The sequence below is a fragment of the Gigantopelta aegis genome, chromosome 14 (genome assembly GCF_016097555.1).
Source record: "Gigantopelta aegis isolate Gae_Host chromosome 14, Gae_host_genome, whole genome shotgun sequence".
In the NCBI taxonomy this organism is placed as follows: domain Eukaryota; kingdom Metazoa; phylum Mollusca; class Gastropoda; order Neomphalida; family Peltospiridae; genus Gigantopelta; species Gigantopelta aegis.
Genome location: NC_054712.1, coordinates 35,831,746 through 35,850,942, shown reverse-complemented (window position 1 = coordinate 35,850,942; position 19,197 = coordinate 35,831,746). Strand labels below are relative to the sequence as shown.

General features: G+C 37.9%; 1 protein-coding gene across 1 annotated transcript in view; it reads right to left on the bottom strand.

The window, feature by feature from the left end:
- The window catches only part of LOC121388686 (adenylate cyclase type 2-like), a 179,013-nt gene that overhangs the window by 39,683 nt on the left and 120,133 nt on the right, over positions 1 to 19,197 (bottom strand). Inside the window, exons 5-8 of the mRNA XM_041520139.1 lie at positions 17,053 to 17,196; positions 15,109 to 15,615; positions 13,528 to 13,664; positions 2,117 to 2,228 (exon numbers count right to left, since the gene is read on the bottom strand). Coding sequence (XP_041376073.1) covers positions 2,117 to 2,228; positions 13,528 to 13,664; positions 15,109 to 15,615; positions 17,053 to 17,196 — 900 coding nt within the window. The remainder of the gene's footprint in view (positions 1 to 2,116; positions 2,229 to 13,527; positions 13,665 to 15,108; positions 15,616 to 17,052; positions 17,197 to 19,197) is intronic.

Here is a 19,197-nt window from a genome sequence, read left to right as displayed (position 1 = left end):
GACTCTCTCAAATGAGTTGTAAATCCTCTCCATTGATTTCGTTTATGGAATATATCCAATAGCCAATGATTGATAAATCAATGTGCTCTAGTGGTGTCATTAAACAAAACAAACGTTTCAACAGAGACCATATTCCCAGTGGTTGACTCTCTCAAATGAGCTGTAAATCCTCTCCATTGATTTCGTTTATGGGACAGCAGAAAACGTCTCCGGTAATAATCTAATAAAGATATTTTATGGATTTAGTCTCCAGTTTACATAGCCGTTAGCCACAATAAAGTGAGAAGATGTCACGAGTAATGTAAGACAGAACATGGTCTAATAGCAAATCAAGTGACCAGTTAACAGGTCAAGTGTGGATATGGGTGGGGTAGGGTGCTTGTGGGGGATGTTTGTTATGAGTACACATACACCCCTAACTTTTAAGTACCACAAAAAATCTAGTTTAAAGGGATATTCCTGACTTTGCTGCACTGTAAGATGTTCCCGACTAATAAAATATTTCTATGATTAAACTTATATATTAAATATATTTTCTTGTTTAGAATATCAGTGTCTGTATATTCAAAGTGTTTCTGGTCATCTTAATATTTGTAAGGAGCCCAAACTGGATTTTGTCTTCAAATAATTTCGTACGTACGAAAAAATAACATTTTAGGAAATAAAATGAAATTTAACCTAGTACAAATATTACAACGATCAGAAACACTTTTAATATACAGCCACTAACATTTTATGCAGAAAAATATATTTGATATGTAATTACAATCATTAAAAAGTCTCTGTTAGTCGATAACATCTTAAAAATTGCAGCAAACTCAGGAATGTCCCTTTAACAGATCAATATAATATTACTAAGGCACAATAAGTCACATGAACTTATCGATTACATAACTTCAAATTCACGTGAAACAAAAATAGATAATAACTTAATTCGCATTAGGCCTAATGGCCCTTGAGCACATAATATATATATATATACAGAGATATAATGTTAGTGTACAACTTTTGTAAAGTAAAATCATATTGACACTTAATTCGGTTACATTAGTGACACGACTCGCATGAGTAACATGATGTTTATAAAATAGATACATGCAAAATTATAGATACACATAATATAATATATATAACAAACTTTCTAATTCAGCATTCACAAATCACATGCAGTGAAAACTTAGTTGTACAGAATTATGTTTCTTGTTTTTAAAAGGCTTTAAAACAATACAAAGCTAACTGTCTTACTATTCTTTCATTGTTGTTATTTAATTAATTTATTTATGAAATGTCAGTAAGTTATTTAGAGAATCGTTACATTCCAGGGGTGGAGGCTTTGGGGGGGGGGGGGTTCAGACAAACCCACCACCACTACTGTTAGGTGGCAATCTTTCACAATTACAGTTACATTCAGGGCTTCTAGATTATGGTAGCCCCACTCCCATGGTTAGTGATATTCAGTGTTGGGCTAGTAAATAACTACTATTGCCATGCCTGACAGGGCTTCTAGATTATGGTAGCCCCACTCCCATGGCTAGTGATATTCAGTGTTGGGCTAGTAAATAACTACTATTGCCATGCCCAAAAGCTACTGAAACAAAATAGTCAAATGTTGCAGTTAAGTCTTATTTTGTAAATATAAATAGCCTGCCCCCGCCCCCCCCCCCCCCCCCTCCCACCTATATTAGTGTTTTTAAGCTCTATCTCGCTTTTTAGGTGACATATCCGATTATTACTAGTATTTAGTAAAATTATATGAACTTAAAGTAAAGTAGGGCTAGTGAATTTTTAATCATGGTTAGTAAATGTTTTTAAATCACTGATCCCATGGCTAGTAAATGTTTTAAATCACTGATCCCATGGCTAGTAAATGTTTTAAATCACTGATCCCATGGCTAGTAAATGTTTTAAATCACTGATCCCATGGCTAGTAAATGTTTTAAATCACTGATCCCATGGCTAGTAAATGTTTTAAATCACTGATCCCATGGCTAGTAAATGTTTTAAATCACTGATCCCATGGCTAGTGGATTTTATAAACGTTCTAGAAGACCTGCTGTAACATGTACCATATATACTGTATATGATCTGTATTTAAAAGAAATATTTATTAACAAACCTTAGCTAGTTGGTCAAACCTTCCAAACAATTCGTTGAGCATTTTGATCAGTTCAGCCGCTGTGCATTCAGAGGCAAGAGGCGTGAAGTTGACTATGTCTGCATACAGAATACTGAAAAACAAATTAAAACTTTCTCAAAATATTGATGATGATGATGATGATAACTAGTTTAACCACTAGGGTTTCGAACACGCCCATCCCGAGTCCGACCTCCGATAAGATCGGTGGCCTGACTCGGGATGGGGGGTAGAGTTGAATATGGGCAGAATTTTTAAAATAGCAATTAGTAAAAAAGTTAATAGAATAAATAAAAAATAAAAAAAAGGTTACAAGTCAAAAATAAAAAGAATTGACTGCTCGGCCGAATATTTATATAATTTGGAGCATTTTAGAAGGACAGTCAAAAAAGTAAATAAGAGAAAGAAGAGAGGATCGGACTATTTAATAATATTTTAAAAAAAAGAAGTCATTTCGACATAAAATTTTGAACGCAGATCTAAAAGTTTAAAGTCCGATCGATATGTCCACGTGAGTGGCCTCATTAAGGCTGTTAGAGTGCACAGCTTAAAGGGACGAGATGGGTTGCAAAATATTGAAACAGTTTCGACTTTCACTGCTGACAACTAAAATCAACTACTGTCAAAAATAAGCATTAAACAAGAATCCTGTAGAATTAAATATCTTGCCTACCATAAATTTCAGTGCACTGTGAAGAGCATCCATAGTTGCAACTATAAACCAAGTTTCACTGATCTAGAACTGATAGTTTGATGAGAGAAATTGATAAAAAAAAAGTTTGTTTTGTTTAAATACACCACTAGAGCACATTGATCTATTAATCATCAGCTATTTGATGTCAAATATTTGGTAATTTTAACATATAGTCTTACAGGTTTTGTTTTTACTAACGAAAGAATTAGATCACATTGATTAATTAATCATCAGCTATTGGATGTCTAACATTTGGTAATTCTGACATATACATGTAGTCTTAGAGAGGAAACCTGCTACATTTTTTCTAATGCAGCAAAGAATCTTTTATATGCACTTTCCCACAGACAGGAAAGCACATACCTTTAACCAGTTGTGGTGCACTAGTTGTAACGAGAGAAAAAAAAACCCAATCAGTTGAATGGATCCACCAAGGTGGTTCGATCCTGTGAAGCAAGCACCTCAAGTGAGCACTCAACCGACTGAGCTAAATCCCACCCCTATATAGTCTTACAGAGGAAACTCGTCATATTTTTCCATTAATAGCAAGGGATATTTTATATGCACCATTCCACAGACAAGATAGCACATACATTTTATATACCATTTTATGGTGCACTGGCTTGAACGACAAATAGCCCAATGGGCCCACCAATGGAGATTGATCCCAGACTGACTGCGCATCAAGTGAGTGCTTTACCACTGGGATACGTCTCACCCCTTGGTCGTGGATTGATCCCAGACTGACTGCGCATCAAGTGAGTGCTTTACCACTGGGCTACGTCTCACCCCTTGGTCGTGGATTGATCCCAGTCTGACTGCGCATCAAGTGAGTGCTTTACCACTGGGCTACGTCTCACCCCTTGGTCGTGGATTGATTCCAGACTGACTGCGCATCAAGTGAGTGCTTTACCACTGGGATACGTCTCACTCCTTGGTCGTGGATTGATCCCAGACTGACTGCGCATCAAGTGAGTGCTTTACCACTGGGATACGTCTCACCCCTTGGTCGTGGATTGATCCCAGTCTGACTGCGCATCAAGTGAGTGCTTTACCACTGGGATACGTCTCACCCCTTGGTCGTGGATTGATCCCAGACTGACTGCGCATCAAGTGAGTGCTTTACCACTGGGCTACGTCTCACCCCTTGGTCGTGGATTGATCCCAGTCTGACTGCGCATCAAGTGAGTGCTTTACCACTGGGCTACGTCTCACCCCTTGGTCGTGGATTGATCCCAGTCTGACTGCGCATCAAGTGAGTGCTTTACCACTGGGCTACGTCTCACCCCTTGGTCGTGGATTGATCCCAGACTGACTGCGCATCAAGTGAGTGCTTTACCACTGGGCTACGTCTCACCCCTTGGTCGTGGATTGATCCCAGACTGACTGCGCATCAAGTGAGTGCTTTACCACTGGGATATGTCTCACCCCATAAAATTGATGTAGACTCAAAACTTTAATGTCAAATGTTGATGCTGTTGTCGCCGCTGCTGTCATTGGAAAGTAATACCTCTTTGGGATCGGTTTGGGATCGATCCCTGTCAGTGGGCCCATTTGGCTATTTCTCATTCCAGCCAGTGCACCTGGTATATAAAAGGCCATGGTATGTACTACCCTGTCTGTGAGATGGTGCATATAAACGATCCCTTGCTGCTAATCGAATAGAGTAGCCCATGAAGTGGCAACAGTGGGTTTCCTCTCTCAATATGTGTGTGGTCCTTAACCATATGTCTGACGCCATATAACCGTAAATAAAATGTGTTTTATGCGTCGTTAAATAAAACTTTTTTTTTCTTTCTTGTCACAAGACAAAAAGTTATCTCTTAAGACAAAGTGAATATGCTTAAAATAGGTCAGTTTGCACAAGATGATTTACAAGATTAGTAATGCGGCTGCTTAAGATGAGGATGAGCATGTAGCTCAGCGGTAAAAAACAAAAGAATTTGTTTTGTTTAAGGACACCAATAGAGCACATTTATTTATTAATCACCGGATTTTGGATATGTCAAACATTTGGTAATTTGATAGCACACACCACGACCTTTGATATACCAGTTGTGGTGCTAGAATGAGAAATAGCCTAATGGGTCCCCCGATGGGGATCGATCCTAGACCGACCATGCATCAGCCTCTCTATCACTCTTTCACTTGCTCCCTATCTTTCTCTTCTCTCCCTCTCTTTCTCTCTCTCCCTCCCTCCCTCTCCCTCCCTCCCTCTCTCTCCCTCCCTCCCTCTCTCTCTCCCTCCCTCTCTTTCTCTTTTCTCCCTCTCTCTCTCTTGGTCTCTCTCTCTCTCTCTCTCTCTCTCTCTCTCTCAGCAACATGTATGTGTCAAAAGTCAAAATAACTACATATATATATTTATCACATAATATCTTACATTTTCAGTGCAATCAAAGTATGTGATATTTTTCAGATCACATACTTTAAGAATTTGATAACTTTGCAAATTAAATGTAAATTAATCGTGGTCATGGAAATAGGTTTATTGACATTTAAGCAAACGTTTTAGGGTGACACTCCATAATTGATATATGTATTCATAGTCATCAAATAAAAACATTTCAATACCAATTTTATACTGAAAGCTGTCCAGCATTAAAAAACCCCACACAAAAACATTATGCACTAGTTTATTTTGATGTAAGGACACCCAAAAATGACGTCATTCGAGTTTTGACGTCATTTCCACTCAATATATATATATATACAGTCAACTCCACTTATTTGCACATCGGTTTATAGCATAATTCGGTTAATCGACTATTTTCACCCAACACGGAACCATTTGCCCTTATAACACTACAAAACATCCGGTTAATTGCACAGACTACAGGCTATATATCGGTTATTTGCACATATAAATAACGATTTTTTTGATTTTTTTGGTGCTAAATTAATGTCACAAATGACTGAGAATGTCTATCAAACTTTGGCAAAAAAACTCAAATAAATCACCGATTAATCTGTTTTGTTTGAGCTCACTGTGTGGTAAGCCGACTGTAAGTGTAATCGCTGTTTACAGAGTCGACGTGTGACATGCAAATGAGATGGTGTGCACGTTACTACTGGCGAATCACAATACCCGACTACAAGATTTAAGAATGACATAATTAAGTTGAATAAACCTAAGACCTAATGTTTTGTTTGCAATATATTGCTGTTAATCAGAGGCCATCTCAATAACAAGTAACTCTCCGACTATTATTTTTAGAAGTACCGCCTGTGCGCTTGTACGCATGCGCACTCAACTATTGAGGCCCTATTCGATTGACGTGTTCAGGGCAATCATTGTTCTGTATCAATTATTACGTTATGTTGAGAAGCCTTGTTAATAATTAAAAGATTACAGATCAATCGTCCTAGGCGGTTATGTTTTTAATAAATGTGACCGAGAAAGGGTTGTTGTTCACTTATTCATTAGATGCAGTGTACGCTATATCTGTTAAACGCAAAAGAAACGATTTATCACTTGCTTCCCGGAAAATGTAGCGGAAAAAAAAAAGACTGGTGGGGGAGGTCGTCAAAAAAACAAACATAACAAAGACCGTTATTTATGGATCGTCCCTAAGTTTCTGCTATATTGTTAGACACCAATCAGTCGGACCTCACCATGAAGGTCAGTCAATTGTGTTAGACCGGTCATGCATGCAATGCAGACTGCTGGAACTGATAACGACTCACTAGCCGAGCTTAACTTTAATTGCTTAACTATAGCAAAGTCATTATTTGGGGATCACAAATAATACCAAAGCTTGCCGTATCTTTTGGGATGGAAAGAACACCATACCAGCAAATGCATACAAGTTCACGTAATTCTATTCGGTCAATCAACAGCCCGGTAATTCCGGAAACTGACGTCATTTTGTAAACACGTGCACCGATGAAACGTGAACTTTTTGATGGTTCTGTTGTTTCAAGTTTATCTCATTAACTACATGGCTAATACACTTTGTTTACACTAGTGGATGGTCAGTGGGTTTTTTTTTAATGCACAAAGTTTGTGTTTTTAGAAAACGACGCCAGTTTGTGTTTTTAGAAAACGACGCCCAGTGACGGACGTTGTTGGTTTTTTAGAAAATGATTTCTGGTCTGGCAGATTAAAACAAAAACGCCATGCTAATTATATATATCGATAGATATATTTTTTTACATTTATATATATCTAACTGCATGTGACATGTGTTAACTGTAATAGTTCCGGTATGAAGTACCGCATTATGCTAGACTGTCTCCCATGCCACTTTGTAGTTGGATGGCTGTTACAAAGTGAAAGTCGGTACTCTATCGGTTAATCGACTAACCCGGTTAATTGCACAAAATCGAGCAGCACCGAGGGTATGCAAATAAGCGGGTTTGACTGTATATATATATATATATATATATATATACTAAAGAGCTATAGTTTTAAAATGTGCTGGGGGGGAGGGGTGAGGGTTAAACAAATATTTGTCTACCTTTTTTAAAGACAGGTAACTGTTTAATAGAGGTAAATTTGTACCATATTTAGACTTTTTTTTAGAGAATAATAAGCTGTTTTCTTTAGATAGGTGGCCATTTAGATGTCTTTGAAGACTATTAAGCAGTCTTCTTTAACACAGTTTGCAACCATTGAAAGATATTTCCGACTAATGATAGCTTTTTGGTGACTAAATAGAGATTATTATACGAGCTTGTGTGTCGTACTGATTTTACGAAATAAGTGTCAGGATTTTTGTATTGCCCGAGCAAGAGCCGTATGGATAATAAAATTCCATATTAAATATGTTTTCTTGTTTAGAATATACCCAAATGTTTATACATACAAAACAATATATACTATAAAGTAAAATGAAAAATGAATGCTATATAAACATTATCACATTACTGCAAACACATTCGATAAAAAGATACTGGTATTCTAACAAGAAAATGTAATGACTTTGTAAGTTTAATCTTTGGAAAGTCTGAAACATCTTACAAAGGTTGCATATTCAAGACAGTCCCTTTAAATAATTCTGGAGAATGTCAAGATGGCCTCTTAAGACCGGTGACTCCATTTATAGACAGCCATTTTGTATCAATTTAATTTGACTGCAGCAAGTTTTCTCTAGCTTTTTCTTCTTCTTTCTTTCCTTTTTATACTGAATCAGGAGCATGTAATCATCATGAAAAAAAATAACAATAATGGATTTTCAAATTCCTATTTTTAAATTCATAACCGATTCTTTAAACTAAACGAATGTCATTAAGTGTGTTTTTGTGATGTCAACACTAAATAGGGTTATAATGTAGGAGAAATTATCAGTTTTGGGTGCACGTGAACCGGTATATGCATGTACACTAGGGTGTTAGGAACATGTTGACATTTTCTGATCAATCTTCAATTTAAAAATAACACCATTGCACATGGTCTGTGATTTGCCAAATTACCTAATATAAATTTGAAGTTAAACTTGATTAATAAATTTTATAATTGTTACAATAAAAAGCTTAGTTCAACTTGATGTATAAATTTTATAATCATTACAACAAAAATCTAATTAAAAATTATCATTCTTATTTAACCTTCATTTTCTTACATTAAAGATTTTGCATTAAAACAGAAAAATTGGATGAATACTTTAAAAAAACAAAAAATATCATTAACCATTTTCTTAGGTTTTGTTCAATGTTGATCACAATTATAATTTTTCAAGAGTGTAGAAACCATATTTCTAGCACAATGACGTCGTAGAAAGGTGCTAGAAAGGGGTGGTAGAAAAACCGTCTACCACATGTGTGTAGACGCTAATCCGCCCTTTTCATTGGTTAATATTAGGATGTACACGGCAATTGCTACCGGTTGATTACGTAATTTTTTAAACAAAGTAGTATATGACGTCACATAATATGAGTAGGTCTTCTCGACACCACTGTATGCTTTCCCACTCGTGACGTAACATGGGTGTCAGCTTAGAGGTGACGTCACGTTACAAAAATAAAATGAAGAGACTTACAGTATAGTTAGACTAAATTAATAATAACATTTATAAGACAGGTTGTGCTAGAAAATATTTCTGGCACTCGTCCTTTTGTATATGGTTTTTCTGACACTCGTCTCAAGAAAATCAATCCATGGAGCTCGCTAAAGCTCGTTCCAAAGATTGATTTTCTTGAGACTCGTGTCAGAAAAACCATCTACAAAAGGACTCATGCCAGAAACTATTAATCATTTGGGTTTGACAAATCCACAAGCCCTCAGTGCTGGCTAGTGATTTTTTTTTTTGGGGGGGGGGGGGGGGGGGGGGTGGGGGGGGATGGGAGTATGTATGAAATGTCGATGAATTCTTTTAAAATGTAAAAAAACCAAAAACAATTGATGAAAAATATGCCTTGCAAAATCATTTTTTTTTATGTGATGCTTTTAACTTTTGGATGAGTAACAACAAAAAAACCTGTTTGCATGCTTATGAAAATTAAGTTACTTCTGCTACATGAAACTATAGATAAGAGAGAGGAAGAACACCATGGTACAAATTGATGAACAGTTGTGTGGAAAATATTATCTGTTTTTCCAGAAAATTAAATACAGTCCTAGAACATCAAAAGAATAATGGGTTATATTTATCCTCTTTTTTTTTTTTTTTTACACTGAACAGCAACATCTGATCACACAGAAAATTTTACATTTACTGATTTGAAAATTTTTAATATCTTAGATGCAGAACTAATGTTCTTCACAAATAATATTATGTGGTCCCTTTTAGCATGAGTGCTTTTTAAATTAAATAGATTAATTTTTTTATGTCAAGGCTAATGTAGGTTAGTATGTGATGTATGTAGTATTAAACATTTAAATAGAATTATTAAACAGAACTTTATATATAACACAGCTCTATGTTACTGAGTTCAAACTGACAGATCCTAGTTTTTAAATATACTCTTCAAAAGAAGAAACGCAAAACCACATTGTCGTAACATTTGGAGAATTGATTTAATTATTGAATGGTGAGTCCGATAATTACCAAATGTTGGAGGATTGTTCACAATTCACTCTAGTCCATTGTGAGTAAGTGATAGGACACACCACCAAGGTCAAGGTCATCTGGAGTCAATACCGGGTGTGGCCTCCGCGTGTGTTGACAACTGCCTGGCACCGCCTGCCCATTGAAGCAACCAGAGTACGGATGACGTCCCGGGGGATGGTGGCCCACTCGGCCTGCAAGGCTGCTGCCAGCTCGGGCAGGGTCTGGGGCTGTGGTTGTCGCTGTCGGAGGCGTCGGTCCAACTCGTCCCATAGATGCTCAATTGGGTTCAAATCCGGTGATATCGATGGCCAAGGAAGGACATTAATGTTGTTGTTCTGTAGGAAAGCCGTTGTGAGACGTGCTGTTTGAGGCCTGGCGTTGTCATGTTGGAACACTGCGTTTGGCGTTGGCCATAACTGGAACGATGTGTGGCTGGAGATCTGGTCAATGTAGCCCTGTGCATTCAGGTTGCCCTGCACGTGGACCAGGTCAGTTCTGCCAGTGTGTGAGATGGCTGCCCACACCATGACACTACCCCCGCCGAATCTGTCCACTTCCTGCACGCAGTTTGCCGCATAACGCTCACCACGACGCCTATACACGCGACATCTTCCATCATGACGTCGGAGCAGAAATCGGGACTCGTCACTGAACCACACCTGTCTCCATCACAGTTGAGGCCATTGTCGATGAATCTGGCACCACTGCAGTCAGAGTCAACGGTGTTGTGGTGTTAAGATGACACCTCGAACTGGATGTCTGGCACGAATTCCTACCTCACGTAGGTGGTTCCGTACGGTCTGGTCGGATATCCTGCGCAAACCTGGTATTGCTGCGGCTGTGGAGGTGGCAGTAGTCAATCGTTCCTGAAGGTGGCGTACCCGGATGTAGCGGTCCTGCCCGGGGGTAGTGACCCGTGGTCGACCGGATCTAGGGAGGTCACGTGTTGATCCATGTTGCTGGTAACGGTCCCACAGTCTGGAGATGGTGCTTGGGGACACATGGAATGCCCTGGCAACGGCCGTTCTGGATTCGCCTGCGTCTAGTCGGCCGATGGCATTGTTTCTCTGCGGTTCACCGAGACGTGGCATGTCCTGGATTGTCAACTGTCGGCCAGATACAGAGGCCAGGCAAGCGAACACCCTGCACTTTTATACTGTCGGTGTTCATGTTGCATGTGCAGACAACGCACGTGCAGTGGTGACATGGTTTGCACGTGGCTGCGTTTTTGCGAATATTCACATTTTGGAACTTTATTGTACAGTAGCTGCGTTTTATCGAATGTAACCGTGGGAATGTGTTTGGGACATGCAATGACCTTATATTCACAAAGCATGAACCGGTAGGAAACATAAAATCGGAGTTATAACCCATTTGTACCCTTTTGCGTTTCTTTTTTTGAAGAGTATATTACATTGTATTTTTTACTATCAGAGCCATTTTTATACGCCTGTCTATGATGGGTCATATTATGGTATGACATTGTCCGTCCGCATGTCTGTCTGTTAATTTTTTTTTTCCAGACCATATCTTGCATACAGATCCATCAAACCTCACATGCACTGTGACCTACTTTTTACGGTCTACTCCTGGATGAAGAGCAGATCATTAAAATTTCTTTTTCAAATAAAGAACAATAACTTCATTAATCAGACAGCACCTTCTCCAATGGATACAGTATCATCAGTAGTTGGTCCAAAACAAACTGTTCATCCATCCCATTGCAAAAATTTCACATCATTAGAATTGAATCATACCCGTAACATATTCATTAATGTCTATGGTTTTCCATCAAACTCCTGACGGGCGTATCATGTACCTCACCGGTAATCTTTTTGATAATTAAAATCAGACATTACTTAGATTGTATTATTTAGATTGTCCATTTCCGTACATCAGAAGTGTGTCTGGTCGTCATATTTAAAAAACGCATATTCCTCTGAGAAGTAATGGTTATGGAGACTAGCTCTAGTTTATTTTTTAAGAATATATTTCCAGATTTCAATGACAGAAACACTTTTTTCACTCTATTGTAGATTAACCAAACTTAAAGTCCATTTTTATGGATTGAAACTAGGGTCTGTGACTTTAAGATTGGTAAGTAAGGGGTTCAGAACTCAGAATCAGCTCCAAGTCTTAATGAAAGAAAGAAATGTTTTATTTAACGACGCACTCAACACATTTTATTTACGGTTATATGACGTCAGACATATGGTTAGGACCACACAGATTTTGAGAGGAAACCCACTGTCGCCACTACATGGGCTACTCTTCCAATTAGCAGCAAGGGATCTTTTATTTGCACTTCCCTCAGGCAGGATGGCACAAACCATGGCCTTTGTTGAACCAGTTATGGATCACTGGTCGGTGCAAGTGGTTTACACCTACCCACTGAGCCTTGCAGAGCACTCACTCAGGGTTTGGAGTCGGTATCTGGATTAAAAATCCCATGCCTCGACTGGGATCCGAACCCAGTACCTACCAGCCTGTAGACCGATGGCCTGCCACGACGCCACCGAGGCCAGTAAAGTCTTAATGAGTGCATGGCTTGGTGTTGAGGTAAAAGGTCACAACAACCACTTTTCTCTGATTATCCACTAATCACTAGAATCTGTTGTGCTCAGTGCAGAGTGCTTGTCTAAAGTTCAGTGAGTCATAGGACTAATCACTGTCAATGGCAAAAAAAAAAGAAATTTGTTTTGATAAACGGCACCATTAAAGCACATTGATTTATTAAACTATAGTTATTTGGAGAGAGAGAGAGAGAGGGAGGGGGGGAGGGAGGGAGGGAGGGAGGGAGGGAGAGAGAGAGAGAGAGAGAGAGAGAGAGAGAGGAGAGAGAGAGAGAGAGAGAGAGAGAGAGAGAGAGAGAGAGGAGAGAGAGAGAGAGGGGGAGAGAGGGAGGGAGGGAGGAGGGAGGGAGAGGGGAGGGAGAGGGAGGGAGGGAGGGAGAGAGAGAGAGAGAGAGAGAGAGAGAGAGAGAGAGAAGAAAGTGAAAGAGGGGGGTAGAGAGAGAAACAGAGAGAAAGACAGAGGATGAGAGATAGAGATTGGGGTGTACAAAGCGATTGTATTGGAAGTACTGGCAGTTATTGGAATTTCACCGGCCTCAGTGGCGTCATGGCAGGCCATCAGAATACAGGCTGGTAGGTACTGGGTTCGGATCCTAGTCGAGGCATGGGATTTTTAATCGAGATACCGACTCCAAACCCTGAGTGAGTGCTCTGCAAGGCTCAATGGGTAGGTGTAAACCACTTGCACCGACCAGTGATCCATAACTGGTTCAACAAAGGCCATGGTTTGTGCTATCCTGCCTGTGGGAAGCGCAAATAAAAGATCCCTTGCTGCCTGTCGTAAAAAGAGTAGCCTATGTGGCGACAGCGGGTTTCCTCTAAAAACAGTGTCAGAATGACCATATGTTTGACGTCCAATAGCCGATGATAAGATAAAAAATCAATGTGCTCTAGCGGCGTCGTTAAATAAAACAAACTTTACTTTTTATTGGAATTTCACTAATCAGAGTTGAAAGTTAGTGGTCGCCCAGTTGCCCATGGCGACCTTTATTGGCTAAGGGCGACTAAGAATTTTACAAAGGTAGTCCGTTGGGCGACCATTGATTTTAGGGTAATGCTAGACATACAGGTTATATCCTGCAAAGCCCCCCCCCCCCCCCCACCCCCCAGTTGTGAACAAATATTGATGATGCACACCTGACGTCCTCGTAATGCTGGACATACAGGTCTTGGAATGGAGAGAGTTTTGGAGTTTTTCTCATCATTTGTTGTCGCAGGTCCTCCTTCATCAGCTTCACAAGGGAACTCGGGATACAACTGGCCAGCAGCTCTTCCTGAAATATCATCAAGGGTTAGATTTTTACATACAAAAAAATGTTGTTAAAATATTTTTTTTTTATTGTTAATGACAGTCAAAGTCTGAAAATTAATACCAGCTGATGTGACAGTGTTGTCAGCGTTATACATATTTTAATTGGGAAACTGCATATTAGATGCCACCATCGTGTCTTTGACCAAAAAACCACCCCACTAATTAATTGTGAGTCGGCGATATATAGCGCAGATGTGACAGTTTTGTCAGTAGTTATGTGATCAACATAAGGCTGATAAAAAAAGCTACACTGGTCATGTTACTTTAATTAAAAATTGGACATTTTATTATGGAAAATATGTCCGGACCAAAACAGCAAAGGAAAAAGAAGGACGTTACAGTCACGTGACCAGAACTAGAGGGAGCGTACAGTAGAAGAATTTTAGCCAATCCCCAGGGCTCGAAACGGCCTGTGGCCAGGTTGCCAAATGCGACCAATGTCCTGTTTGAATGACTTAATTATTAAAAAATAATAGCACCCAAATGATATTATCTTCTTTAGAGCTATAACATACGAGTCACTATTAATATTTGTATTCCACATTAAAATCTTGTTCATAGTTCGCTTACCATAATTTGCCAACATGCATTATTATTTTTTGGGCCACCATATTTTTTGGCAAATTTCGAACCCTGCATCCCATTGGCTTTTGGGATGTTCGGACCAGACTACTAGCCGTAGGGGGGAGTTCACTTGTTTGAGGACAGGTGATGTTGAAAACAAATGGCTAAAATACCTGCCAGACATTCGGTACAGCAAACTACAAATTCTTCCAGCCCAAATCGTGATTGACTTAAAGGGACATTCCTGAGTTTGCTGCATTTTAAGATTTTTTCGACTAATAAAATATTTCTACGATTACACTTGCATATTAAATACATTTTCTTGTTTAGAATATCAGTGTCAGCACATTTAGTGTGTTTCCTGGTCATCTTAATATTTGTACGGCACCCAAACTGGATTCTGTTTTCAGATAGTTTCGTATGTACGAAAAATTTATATTTTAGCAAATAAAATGACATTTAACCTAGTAAAAATATTAGAACGATCAGAAACACGTTTAATATACAGCCACTAATATTTTATGCAGAAAAATATATTTGATATGTAATTACAGTGGTTAAAAAGTCTCTGTTAGTCGATAACATCTTAAAAATTGCAGCAAACTCAGAAATGTCCCTTTAATAAAGTGTGAATATAAACATTTGCCGGTCTGACAGGCAAAGCAATCTCCTGGCCTGTGGTGCTGTGGTGTTGTTGACCGGCAACTCCAGTCGGGCCTGCAGTATTTCAATCACTGACTGGCCTCAAAATAAGCATACCTGTATTAATACTGAAATATAATTTCTGGTTTAAAAAAAAAAATTAAATTCAAATTTTCACTTTAAAACACAAAAACATTCACCTGCTGTGTTTTTTCCCGTTCCAGATTCACCATCGACTCGACAGAATACCTTGCATCAAGAAACGCTCTGCGGTGCGCAAAGTCCGACAAAAACTTGTGAAACGACCCCACCCCATTGGCACAAAGAAATATCACAGCATTAGCAAACGACTGCGGAACCAGATTTTCATCCAGTCTGTTGGCCAGTAATCCCGAGAGAAGCAACTGTCCTACCAGCGAACATCCTCCGATCAAAAGGGACCATTTCTGCGAAATCGGAAGCACCATGTATGATATCAGAGTTATGTAATAGAGTACAGCAACGTCATCGGTAGTAGTCCGGTATTTGCTGAAACCGAAATACAGGTTGATGAGAACAATACAAATAATCCACATGACGATAGATAGCACAGATGGTCGGTGAATAAAGATGTCTTTAAATGCGAACAAGAAGAGAAGAAGAAACCCAAGAACAGTTCCGCAGCAAAGAACGGTTAACTGTGCAATCTGGTGCCAGTCTATGACAACCTGCAATAAAAAAAATAAAGATTTGTTAAACATAAATTAATCATTTATAATAATAATTATATTAATATAATATACATATAATTGGCTGTAAAATGTGTATAAATAATTAAATAATTTTAAATTTAAGAATGAAATCTGGTTAGACAGTTAGGTGGACAAGCACTATATTACTATTCCAAATATTCCTGCTTTCAGAAAACACTGAACTTTAGCATGAAATAATATTAACCACACTGCAGAGTCCATTAAACATTCAACCTTAACGTGAACTACTATTTACAACACTGCAGGCATGACTATAGCAAATAAAATCCTATAGGCGACCATGTTAAAAACACTATATGCAATATATCAACCAAACTATGACCCATAAATATCAGTACTACAACCCCTACCTCAAAGTATTAACTGAAGAAAATGGCACCTTTCATGGCTCATTTTTGGTGTAACCAGATATTTTTACAACACCCCTAGTTTCACACTACTTGAAACAGTGGTATTAGATGAAATAAAATTGCATACATTTTTAGCCCAGATGAAACTTAATTTTTTTACAATCAATACACTCACATTTATAACCCATCACAGGACTTGTGGTGTTAACTTCTCTATCAAAAGTGCGGTGCACCTCGAACTTTGACCCAGCCGGAAATTATTTGGTTTAGTGCTACCTATGCAGAGTCCATTAAACATATCCAACCTTAATACTTACAACACTACAAGACCTATTAATGATTCAGTCATAGCATAAAATACTATTCACAACACCATACAGTCAATTAAAGATTCAACCTAAGCATGTACATGTAATACTATTTACAACACTACAGAGTCCATTAAACGTATTCAACCTTAATTCTACTTACAACACTGTAAGACTAATGATTCAGTCACAGTATAAAATACTATATACATGTACATCACTGTCTAGTCAGTTAACAATTCAACTTAAACATGTATAATACTATTTACAACACTGCAAGGCCCAGTAAAGATTCAACCATAGCATAAAATACTATTTACAACACTAAAGGATTCATTAAACAGACAACCTTAGCATGAAATACTATTTACAATACTGCAAGACCCAATAAACAGAAAAACCTTAGCATGAAATACTATTTACAACACTACAGGATCATTAAACAGACAACCTTAGCATGAAATACTATTTACAACACTACAAAGTTCATTAAACATATTCAACCTTAATACTACTTCCAACACTGCACGACCCATAAATGATTGAGTCATAGCATAACAATACTATTTACAACACTACAGGATCCATTAAACATGCAACCTTAGCATGAAATACTATTTAGAACATTAAATGACCCATTAAACACTGAACCTTAATAAATATGAACCTATATGTTTGAGATACTGGGCTCAGTAAACCTGACTGATCGAACAAATGTAATTAACTGAACTCACCACATTTTTCACTGCAACGTCGATGATGAGAACAACGATGCAGACGGTGATGAGGGTGACGATGTAGCCGACCACGAGAGGTTTCTTCATCTGGATGACGTACTTACTGTACAGTGTCTCCAGCTCACTGTCACGGAAATACAACTGAAACATGAGGAAAGTAATATTGTTCAGTGGCACCTCAGACAAAGCACCTGACAGTGAATCAAGGCTGTATACCCTCACATTGGCTCACAACCCTATCGTAACCTCTTTTGGAATCGCTCGTGTTCATAGATAGGGTATTGAATATGCTAATAGCAGATTTGTAATTGTCTTATATGTTAAGCTTCTATTACATTTTTACAATTTTATACTGTTTCAGTGTATTACTGGTCAGCAGGTTAACACATATTATTGTCAATTTTCTAGGAAAAAATACCTTTCTTTTGAGGATAAACTACCTTTAACATAGATATACCAAGGTCTTTGAAGTAACAGTTATGTGGCACTCGTTAGAAAGTGAACAAAACAAGTCCATTAAAATAATCAATCCCATCATCCATCACATGTCAAGTTTATTCTCCATCGCTGAGCTACTTTATGACATAATAAATAATAAAACCTCAATATTTCTATTATATTTTACATTCAAGCTAAAAAAAAAAGGGAAGAAGAAATAATTAAGATATTATATTTGAAAAAAAAAAGTTTGGCTAATTTTCATTTTAGAACTAATTCAATTCTATCTTTTTTTTTATGAACTGGTTGGATAGGTTTATTTAAATTTTTATGAACTGGTTGAATAGAAAACAACTTTTATTTCTATGGTCTCAGATCATAATTATTTTTCATGTCTTTGGCATTAAGAATCTGAATGGCTATAAACACAATAGACCTCTTTCTCATTCCACTGCGCATGTGCCCGTTGCGGAGTTACTCGAGGATGCAAACCGCGAGATTTCGCGAGATCTCGCCAAAATAGACCTATCTGCCAATTGGGGGGCAAAAGCAATGGAAGGCCACGACCATTGTTCAATTATTAACTGTTCCAATCGCATATGTCCGGGAAATTCGTTATCCTTCCATCGATATCCAGCCAATGGATATCGGAAACGTTTGTGGGTAATCGTTTCACGTAGAAAACGATTTTAATATTACTCTAAGTACGAGGGTTTGTTCGGTACATTTTGTAGGAGGGAAGCCAGTGAACGCATAAGGGACCAAAACCTTACCAGTTCTGTACAGGACGTTCCTACACAGGGCGGTCTAGTATACTTAGATATGGTGGAAAACACATTAACAGTAAAGAAAATAAATATATATTTTGTATATAAAGAAAATATATGTATATTTCGAATTATACTCAATAAAATATATAACGTGGCGTGTGTAAATATATAAAAAATATATGTAGTCAGGACAGCTATGTACAGAACGTTCCTATACAGGGCGGTCTAGTATTCTCTACTTAGATATGGTAGTAAACAGTAAATAAAATAAATAAATATATATTTTGTATATACAGAAAATATATGTATATTTCGGACAATACTCGACAGAATATATATATATATATATATATATATATATATATATATATATATATATATATATATATGAACTTTTAATGTTATTATTACTCAGTGTGTTTCAAATTTAATTATAAGTATTGTCTGTTATTACTTTTACGTTCATCTAGGTATGAACAAAAAAATCATCCGCAAACTTATGTGAGAACGGCTTCGCCGATTCACACAATTTACGGATGATTTATTTTGTTCATACCCCGATGAACGTAAAAGAAATAACAGACACTCCTTAAATAATAATAATAATAATAATGATATATGAATATATACTCTTCAAAAGAAGAAACGCAAAACCACATTGTCGTAACATTTGGAGAATTGATTTAATTATTGAATGGCGAGTCCGATAATTACCAAATGTTGCAGAATTGTTCACAATTCACTCTAGTCCATTGTGAGTAAGTGATAGGACACACCACCAAGGTCAAGGTCATCTGGAGTCAATACCGGGTGTGGCCTCCGCATGTGTTGACAACTGCCTGGCACCGCCTGCCCATTGAAGCAACCAGAGTACGGATGACGTCCCGGGGGATGGTGGCCCACTCGGCCTGCAAGGCTGCTGCCAGCTCGGGCA